This window comes from Tasmannia lanceolata, unplaced genomic scaffold (assembly GCF_043159265.1).
Source record: "Tasmannia lanceolata isolate RefF3 unplaced genomic scaffold, GAP_Taslan_0.1 ptg000024l, whole genome shotgun sequence".
Classification (NCBI taxonomy): Eukaryota; Viridiplantae; Streptophyta; class Magnoliopsida; order Canellales; family Winteraceae; genus Tasmannia; species Tasmannia lanceolata.
This window is the reverse complement of record NW_027518701.1, coordinates 17214230-17224779: the sequence shown is the minus strand read 5'-3', so window position 1 is coordinate 17224779 and position 10550 is coordinate 17214230. Positions and strand designations below refer to the sequence as shown.

General features: G+C 38.0%; 1 protein-coding gene across 1 annotated transcript; it reads right to left on the bottom strand.

Moving 5' to 3' along the window:
• Positions 1 to 288: 288 nt before the first annotated feature.
• LOC143857100 (uncharacterized) lies at positions 289 to 4438 on the bottom strand. Its single transcript, XM_077367373.1, has 5 exons — positions 3668 to 4438; positions 2906 to 3106; positions 2209 to 2629; positions 1933 to 2127; positions 289 to 323 (listed from the first exon to the last, which is right to left on the bottom strand). The coding sequence occupies exons 1-5, from the start codon at positions 4436 to 4438 to the stop codon at positions 289 to 291; spliced, it is 1623 nt and encodes a 540-aa protein (XP_077223488.1).
• Positions 4439 to 10550: the final 6112 nt, after the last annotated feature.

The window sequence follows — 10550 nt, the reverse complement described above, 5'->3', positions numbered from 1 at the left end:
TAAAGACACCCATCGCCAGTGTACATTTACACTAGGTGTCCCTGGTAATAAAACAAGGGTGTAAAAACGTGGGCTCTTATCAAGTGGATCCCACCATTTCCAAAAATCCAAGTTCGCACCCACTTTATAGAATAATCTAACCGTCCATTTTGTGGGCCTTGATGTAACTTGATTGCACTCCTAATCGTCTTTATAAAATGATCCCAACCTCCCATTTGATGATTCCACAAATGGTAGTTATTCCGTGGTTGTCTTCACACGTGAATTTTTCTTTGGAATTTTATCTCTTTAGCTCCATTTATTAGGAAAATCCATAAATAACCCTGAAACACCAGAAACACACAAAATATTAGTAGCACCACTTTAAATGATAAAAATATGCATGTTTTACTACACTAGGATTCACACATAAATGTGTTTATCAGATTCCCCCATACTTAAGCTTTGCTTGTCCTCAAGCAAACAAAAAGAAAATAAATTAAAAACTTAAAAGTAAAAATAAAAATAAAATCCTAACTCACTTTCGTAGGAATCACGATTGCACTTAGCAGGTGCAACAAGCCTTTAAACCTCTAGGTTACCCTAGTGGACGAGTTGTGTCTCGTTAAACAAAATAGTGAATAAACACACAAAATTCTAAAAATAAACTTTTCTTTCAAATCCCACTATAGAGTAAAGCCAAAAATAATTTCAATCCTTTTTCTTTGATAAATTGCTCAAAATAGAAGAACAAGAATACCCCCATACTTAAACTTTGCATCCTATCCCAAGTTGGAAAAATTAGAAAAATATTTTAATCAAGGAATCCTCTTTTGAATTTGTCATACTTTGCTCCCTTAAACTTGCCTCTAATGTAATCGTACCATAAAAGAAATTTGATTCTGAAACTTCGTAGAAAACTTACAAATTTATATGGTCCACCATACTTTCAACTTTTCCCATAGTTTCTAAGAATAGAACTCATTTTTTATTTTTTTATTTTTTTTGTAATCCTCTACTGCTTTTGGCGTGAATGACATGCAGGGCATGCACCAGACACCCAGGCTACTAAGCAGTGTCCGACTAATCTTTGATTTGCATATGTCATAGACATTGATGCATATGAGTTCAAGCTTTACTTTTGATTACGTGCAATGCTTTGATTTATTAAGCTTTCTAATTGACCCATGTATGGAGTTTTCGGTCAGTTGCTCTGAAACCAGTTGGCTTTAAGGAACTAGGCATAAAAACCCTTCAGACTTAATAGCTCAAGTCAACAAGGCTACAAATCAAAACTATAATCAAGAAGCAAACTTTCTAAAAATTATTCTTTCTTTCTTTGTTTCAACCTTTCTTTCCTTTTTATCTATACCATATAAAAAGCAAGTTTCTATTTCTATTTCTTATTCAAATCCTTTTAAAAAGAAAGATTCCAAAAGAAAACAAAACTAAGAAAGGAAAGTATTCTTTCTAATTTTTTAAATTCCAAAATTAAAATATCCACTAACTTTATTTCTTAAAATAAGAGAACAACTTTCTTTCTAAGAATACCAAGTTCTTTCTAATTTGCGAAAAATTACCAAAAATAAAAAGAAAGGAAATTTTCTAACTTTAACTATAGAAAAGATTAGAAAAGAAAGTTTCTAAAAGCTACCCCCCCATACTTGAATCATGCAGTGTCCTCAATGCATGCAAAAATAGAAACAAGGACAATAAAGAGAAGAGAGGGGCGTACCTTTTTCTTTTAAGAGAGATTTGAATAAAGAGGCTCACGGAGATCCATGACCTCTTCTAAATTAGATCTTGGTAACTCAACAAAGGACTTCAATCTGAGTAAATGAAACTTGTCCTTCCAAGTAGAGTCCTTATTTTCTTTTAAAAAATTAATTAACTCTTCTTCTTGGGTCGAGTTTAAGTCCATTTTGATTGTCACAGGAGATGTGCAAGTCTTACCCAAATATGCTTTTCTTAAATTTGAATGCAAAGGCGGCAAATTTAACTGTGGGGCCTTTTTGGGTGGAGGCTTGGGAAGGGACGGAGATAGGGATGCTCCAAATTCTATTTGTTGGATGCTAAGGTCATCAGAAAAGGAGTCCCCTATATCTCTTACATTCTCCAAGCCTTCTTCATCCAGAGCTTCTTCAAATCCTGCATTCAAAATATTTTCACAATTAGTCTCAGGAGAGGAGTGCAACATATTAATTTCTTCTTGTAAATTAGGTTGCTTACCTAATCTAAAAACATTAAAGTCCATGGAAGCATTCCCAAAAGTTAATTTCATTAAACCATTTCTACAATCAATTAAGGCGTTGCTCGTAGCAAGGAAAGGCCTACCAAGAATTATAGGAATTTGATCCTTGATATTAGCAACGGGCTCAGTTTCTAGCACAATGAAATCTACAGGAAATAAGAACTCTCCTACTTTAACTAGGACATCCTCAACCATCCCTTTCGGTTTCTTCATTGATCTATCCGCCAACTGAAGAGTGACGGTGGTGGGTTTGAGTTCTCCTAATCCTAATTGTTTAAAAACAGAAAGAGGTAATAAATTCACACTGGCCCCTAAATCTAAAAGAGCATGATTAATATGAGTATTTCCAATAGTGCATGCAATGGTAGGACATCCCGGGTCCTTGTACTTAGCCACCATCTGTTGAGACAAGATGGAACTAATGTTTGCAGCCAAGAATGCCTTCTTGGGTACATTAGACTTGCGCTTTTGTGTGCACAAGTCTTTTAAAACTTTGGCATAAGTCGGGACTTCGGAAATCGCATCTAACAATGGAATATTAATTTGCACTTGTTTAAACATATTTAAAATTTTCTCCTTAGCAACCACATTTTTATTATTAGCAAGTCTCCTTGGAAAAGGAGCTTTAGGCACATACTCTTTTTCAGGTGGAGAAACTGTCTGCTCTATACTTACCTGTTCGGGCTCTTCTTCTGAACCAATGGAGGATGACTCTTTACTTACCTTAATTGGAGATTCTTGAGCATCTTTAGAAGGTTCGGATCTGCCCTCCTCCCTTTGATATTCTCTGCCACTCCTTAAAGCAAATACAGCGTTACAGTGATCGGAGGGCTCCTGCTGCGGCAAGTTTGGTTGCATGGCATTCAACTGATTTACCTGTGGTTGTTGATTCCCATTTATGGCCACATTCCTTGGATTAGGAACTGGTTGACTTGGCATCTTCCCCTTTTCCCTTTCATGCAAGGCCATGGCAAGTTGGGAGATTTGTTTCTCCATATTGTGTTGGCTCGTCATGAAAGTGCTAGTGAGAAGTTCTATGCTCTTTTCTAAGGAAGTTATGCGTGCCGACTCCCCTTGTTTTGGAAAACCCGGTGGTTGCTGATTTGAAACATTATTTAAAATTGGGTTTTGAAAAGGTGGAGGTGTGGTTAGGGGTGGTCGAACATTCATAGAAGGGAAGGTGGGCCTAGGTTGGCCAAATTGGCCTTGACCTTGGAAATTTGATGGCCCTCCTTGATAATTCCCTTGATTCCAAGAAAAGTTGGGATGATTCCTCCATCCCGGATTATATGTGCTACTATATGGATTATTTAAAAACATGGCACTTGCATTTTCATTAGAATTACCAAATTTAGCAAGAGTTGGGCACTCTTCCATGACATGGTCCGTGGCTTGACACCAATTGCACATAGGAACACTATGTGCAATTTGATGGACCTGAGAAGGTCCCTTAACCACTATGGCTTCTAGCCTTTTGATAAGAATATCTAGGTGAGCCTCTTTAGCTACAGTACCCTCAATGAAACCCTTACCAATGGCTCTTTCACTCTCTTGAGTTGATTCCCACTCACGAGTCTTTTCAGCTAATTCAATTAAAAAGTTCCAAGCATCATTTTCATCCGTATATGATGTAAATCCTGTTGGGCACATAGATTCTAACAACTGCTTGGTTTGATAGTCAATACCCTCATAAATAATTTGGCATAAATGCCAAGTGTCAAGTCCGTGGTGAGGGCACTCTTGGAGAAGATCCTTAAACCTCTCCATGAACTTGGAAAAAGACTCATGGGGTTTTTGCCTAAACTGAAGAATGTCATTCCTTAGTTTATTCGTTTTATGCATAGGAAAGAACTTTTTAAGAAAGGCAACAGTGAATTCTTCCCAAGTAGTGATAGAATTGGTGGGAAGACCATAGAGCCATTTCTTAGCCCCATCCTTGAGTGAAAAAGTAATAAATCTAAGCTTTACCGCATCATCTGAGAGTTGCTGCATTTTAATGAGGACACACACTTCCTCAAACTCCCTAAGAAATAGATAGGCATCCTCAGAAGGTAGCCCATGAAAATGAGGTAACATGGTGATGAATTGGGATTTGAGTTCAAAATTATTTCCCTGCACAGCAGGCAGACGTATGCATGAAGGTTGCGCGGTTCGGGCCGGATAGAAGCGATCGCGCAAACTCTTGGGTGTCTCTTGTTCTTTCGCCATGACTACTTGATTTGGATTTGGTGCGATGTCTTCCGCCGTTTCTAACCGGTTTGCTCTTTCCAGTCGATTGGCCGAGTTCCGCACCCAACCTTCACTCATAAACACAGGAAAACCAAGTAAGAGAGATGGATAGCCAAGAAACAAATAAAAAAAAAATATAGCTAAACTAAAAATAACTACTAATCTAACACTTTGAATAATTAAGATTCTAATGCAACTCTCTTCCCCGGCAGCGGCGCCAAAAACTTGTTAGAGATATTAAATAACCGCAAGTGCACGGATCGTGTAAATACGGGTCGAACTCAAGGAAGAGAAATCTAGTTGTCAATCCTATTCTTTTACCGATTAGAATACTAGCTATGATATAATGTTGCCTGGAATGGACTCAGGATTTCCGTGGACTTAGACCTCGGAGTCAACACTATATATAAGCGTATATTCTATTCAATCTAAGAATCAAATTTAACTAAGATCTTTTTGATTTAAAATCCTAATTTAGGCAAAGTGTACCAAATTTTAATGATCTCTATTAACTACTTATCTAATTTAATTAGAAAACTAAATTTTAAGGGCTTAAGTAAATTGAAAAATTGCAAAAGTAATTTGGAATAGTGTAAAAAAACTTAATTCAATATAAAAGATTACTTAGGGTTAGAATCCACCATGGGTTTGGATAAAATTGATTAATTAAAATAACTCTTGAATTGGGTTGAAAATTCGATTAATTGGTCAATAAAGAATAAGATCAAAGGGATGTCATTCCTTATAAGTAATTAATCAAATCCACTCTCCAATTTACATTGATTATATAGAACTTGAAAGAAAATTAAACAAAAACTAATTACTTCTTCACTAACTTGAATTGAAACAAAATTACATGAAATTGAACTTAAAATAAATAACAAAAATTAAATAGAACTTAGTCTTTTTCTCCTCCAACTTTGGTTGCATCTTCCTCCTTCAAGCTTTAATGTCACCTTGAGTTTGAATGGTGGATGATTGATCCTTGGTTGAGAGTAGAAAAGAAAAAGAGCATGAAAAGAACAAGAAAACCTAAGGGAGAGAGCTTGAGAGTAGTGGAGAGAAAAAGAGAAAAAAAATAGAGTGAAAAGAATGTCTTCTTTTTTCCCCTATGTAGCTTTCTTCCCCTTCTATTTTTATCCCCAAGAAAAGACACAACCTTGGCATCTCTTTTGTATTTTTGGCAATCACACCTGTAATTGATAATTCTGCAACTTCCACCATTTATTTGTAATGGCAAGCTTCTTCTTTCTTTTATCAGAATTTTAGCAACTTGGCACTTGCTTTGGGTAAGTTTCTGTTGACTTTTTGCCTCTTCCCTTATTTTTTACGTGGGAGAATGGTTGGGAATTTTGGCAACTTTCTCTCCTTCATTGTGGGTCCCACCTATATTATAGTGGAATCAAGTAAAACAAATTAGTAGCCACATATGTATAAAACAATCATGCATATAATGACAAAAGGAATGAGAAAATATCAAGTGGGTCCCACTTTTCATAAGACAATCTCTATTTTGGTTCAAAAATTCCCAACATGGCTACGGCTTTGCCTATTTTGAAATCAGCCATGATGTCATGCTTATCTCAACGGTTCGGATTATCCCATGGGTTGCAATATTTAGAAATAGTGAGAGCAAGTGCAAGTAGGTGAAATAGAAATGTAAAGATTTGCATATGTTTTGTAATTGCATGTGGGTCCCATAGGTATATTATATAATATATGAATCACATAGCAATTACCATTTTTAATCCAAAACCGTTGGCTGCTTTTGGAAATCAAAGTTTGCATGGTTTTTGTATAACTCTAGTGGGTCCCACTTTTTATACAATATAGAAACTTTCCAACCAAAAACGTGAAGGATTGCATGTTGTATAAACAAGCTTGCATATATGATTTTCTTTGATGAGTGGTCGGTGCATTCAAATTAGCAAGTGGTCGATGGCTTTGGAAACTTTCTATTTTGCATAAAATCATGGCTGCTATGCTAGTGTTGTCTGGATGAATGGATTGCATGCATATAAATCCGATGAATACGTGGGCTGCTCTTAGTGTTTTTTTTTTCAATTGGGTACCACTTATAATATAATATATTAGAAAATAGAACACAAACGTGGGCTGATGTTGTTGTTGCATGGGAGAATGGGTCCCACCATGAATAAAAAGAAGCAATATTTACACCCCTTTTATTACTAAAGACACCCATCGCCAGTGTACATTTACACTAGGTGTCCCTGGTAATAAAACAAGGGTGTAAAAACGTGGGCTCTTATCAAGTGGATCCCACCATTTCCAAAAATCCAAGTTCGCACCCACTTTATAGAATAATCTAACCGTCCATTTTGTGGGCCTTGATGTAACTTGATTGCACTCCTAATCGTCTTTATAAAATGATCCCAACCTCCCATTTGATGATTCCACAAATGGTAGTTATTCCGTGGTTGTCTTCACACGTGAATTTTTCTTTGGAATTTTATCTCTTTAGCTCCATTTATTAGGAAAATCCATAAATAACCCTGAAACACCAGAAACACACAAAATATTAGTAGCACCACTTTAAATGATAAAAATATGCATGTTTTACTACACTAGGATTCACACATAAATGTGTTTATCATTGCCTTCGTATATAATGTCGCCTCGGATACTATTTTCTTTCGAATAGAAGGTCGCTTTGGATACAATGTCACCTTATATATAATGTTGCCTCGGTTATAAAGTCGCCTCGGATACTATGTTGCATTCGGCTACAATGTCGGTTCGGATATAATGTCCCCTCGGGTACAATGTAGCATCGGATACTATTTTTCTTTCCGATACAAGGTCGGTTCGGATACTATGTCTCATTCGGATATAAAGTCACCTCGGATACAATGTTGCCCTTTGGCTATAATGTCGGTTCGGTTACTATGTTACCTTCGTGTATAATGTCGCCTCGTATACAATCTAGTCTCGGATACTATTTTCTTTCGGATACCAGGTCACTTTGGTTACTATGTCACCTCGTATACAATGTTGCCTCGAATATAAAGCCGCCTCGAATACAATGTAGCCTCGGGTATTATGTTGCCTTCGGCTACAATGTCGCGTCAGATACTATGTCGCCTTCCGATATAATGTCGCCTTGGATACAATGAAGCCTACGAATAGAAGGTCGCTTCGGATACTATGTCGCCTTGGATAAAATGTTGCCTCGAATATAAAGTCACCTTAGTACAATGTTGTCCTTCGGCGATATTCTCGCTTCAGATAGTACGTTGCCGTCGGATATAATGTCGCCTCGGATACTATTTTGATTTCGGATACAAATTTGCTTCGGATACTATGTCGCCATTTAATAATAAGTCGCTTAGGATACAATGTTGCCTCAGATATAATGTAGCCTCGGGTATTATGCTGCCTCCGGGTACAATGTAGCTTCGGATATAATGTTGCCTCTTATACAGTGTAGTCTAGCAACTATTTTGCTTTCGGATATAAAGTCACTTCGGATACTATGTCGCCTTGGATAAAATGTCACTTCAGATATAGTCGCGTCGGATACAATGTAACCCTTCGGCTACAATGTCGTTTCGGATGTTAAGTTGGCTTCGGATATAATGTTGCATTGGATACTAATTCGCTTCGGATACTGTCACTATCGCATTAACTATCGCATCGGATACAATGTTGCCTCAGATATAAAGTCGCCTCTGATATAATGTAGCCTCGGTTACTATATTTCCTTTGGTTATAATGTCGCTTCGGATACTATGTTGCCTTCAGATATAATGTCGCCTCAGATACAATGTAGCCTGGTATATTATTTTCTTTCAGATAGAAGGTTGCTTTGGATGCAATGTCGCCTTCGGATATAATGTTGCTTCGGTTATAAAGTAGCCTCGGATACAATGTAGCCTCGAATACTATGTAGCCTTCGGCTATAATGTACCTTCGGATACTATGTTGCCTTCTGATATAATGTCCCACCGGATACAATGTAGCCTCGGATACTATTTTGCTTTTCAATACTAGGTCGGTTCGGATACTATGTCGCCTTCGGATACAATATCACCTCGGATATAAAGTCACCTCGGATACAATGTTGCCCTTTAGCTATAATGTCGGATCAGATACTATCTTACCTTCGGATATAATGTCGCCTCAGATACTATTTTCTTTCGGATACAAGGTCGCTTCGGTTACTTTGTCGCCTTCGGATACAATGTCGCGTCGGATATAATGTTGCCTCGGATATAAAGTCGCCTCGAATACAAAGTAGTCTCGGGTATTAAGTTGCCTTCGGCTACAATGTCGCTTCGGATACTATATTGCCTTCGAATATAATGTCGCATCGGATACAATGTTGCCTCGAATATAAAGTCGCCTTGGATACAATGTAGCCTCGGATACTATGTTGGCTTCGGCTATAATGTAGCTTCGGATACTATGTTGGCTTCGGATATAATGTCGCCTCGGATACAATGTAGCCTCGGATACTATTTTGCTTTCGATGCCAAGGTCGCTACAGATATTATGTCGCCTTCGAATACAGTGTTGTCTCAGATTCATTGTTGCCTTGAATTTAAAGTCGCCTTGGATACAATGTTGCCTCAGATACTATGTTGCCTTCGGGTACAACGTCTCTTCGGATATAATGTCGCTACAGATACAATGTAGCCTCGGATACATTGTTGCGTCCTATACAATGTAGCGTCAGGTACAATGTTGCCTTCGGCTACAATGTCGCATCTGATACTATATAGCCATCGGATATAATGTCGCCTCGGATAATATTTCTTTCGGATGCAAAATCGCTTCGAATACTATGTCACCTACGGATACAATATCGCCTCAGCTACAATGTTGCCTCGAATACAATATAGCCTTGGATACTATGTTGCCTTCAGCTACAATGTCACATTGGATATAATGTAGCCTCTGATACCATGTAGCCGCGGATACTATTTTATTTCGGCTAAATGTCACATTCGGATACAATGTCGCCTTGGATATAATGTTGCTTCTGTTATAAAGTCGCCTCAGATACAATGTAGCCTCGGATATTATGTTGCCTTCGACTACAATGTCCCTTCGGAAACTATGTTGCCTTCGAATATAATGTCGCCTCTGATATAATATAGGAATACTATTTTGTTTCGGATACAAAGTCGCTTTGGATACTATATCGCCTCGGATACAATGTTGCCTCGGATACAAAGTCTACAATGTCCCTTCGGAAACTATGTCGCCTTCGGATATATTGTCGCCTCGGAACAATGATGCCTTCGGATAGAAGGTCACTTCGAATACAATGTCGCCTTGGATAAAATGTTGCCTCGAATATAAAGTCACCTCAGTACAAGGTTTTCCTTTGGCGACATTGTCGCTTCAGATAGTACGCTGCTTTCGGATATAATGTCGCCACGGATACAATGTAGCCTCAGATACTATTTTGCATTCGGATACAAATTTGCTTCGGATACAATGTCACCATTTGATACAATGCCGCTTGGGATATTTTGCCTCGGATATAAAGTCGCCTCGGATATAATGTAGCCTCGGGTATTTTGCTGCCTCCGGATACAATGTAGCTTCGGATAATATGTTGCCTTCAAATATAATGTTGCCTCTTATACAGTGTAGTCTCCCAACTATTCTCCTTTCGGATATAAAGTCACTTCGGATACTGTTGCCGTCGGGTATAATGTCGCCTCGGATAAAGTGTTGCTTCAGATATAGTCGCCTCGGATACAATGTCGTTTCGGATACTAAGTTGGCTTCGGATATTATGCCGCCTCGAAAACGATGTAGCCTCGGATACTAGTTCGCTTCGGATACTAACGTTGTCGCATACACTGTCGCATCGGATACAATGTTGCCTCGGATATTAAATCTCCTCTGGTATAATGTAGCCTCGGTTACTATGTTACGTTTGGCTATAATGTCGCTTCGGATACTATGCTGCCTTCAGATATAATGTCGCCTTAGATACAATGTAGCCTCGTATACTATTTTCTTTCGAATAGAAGGTTGCTTTGGATGCAATGTCGCCTTCAGATATAATGTTGCTTAGGTTATAAAGTAGCATCAGATACAATGTAGGCTCTAATAC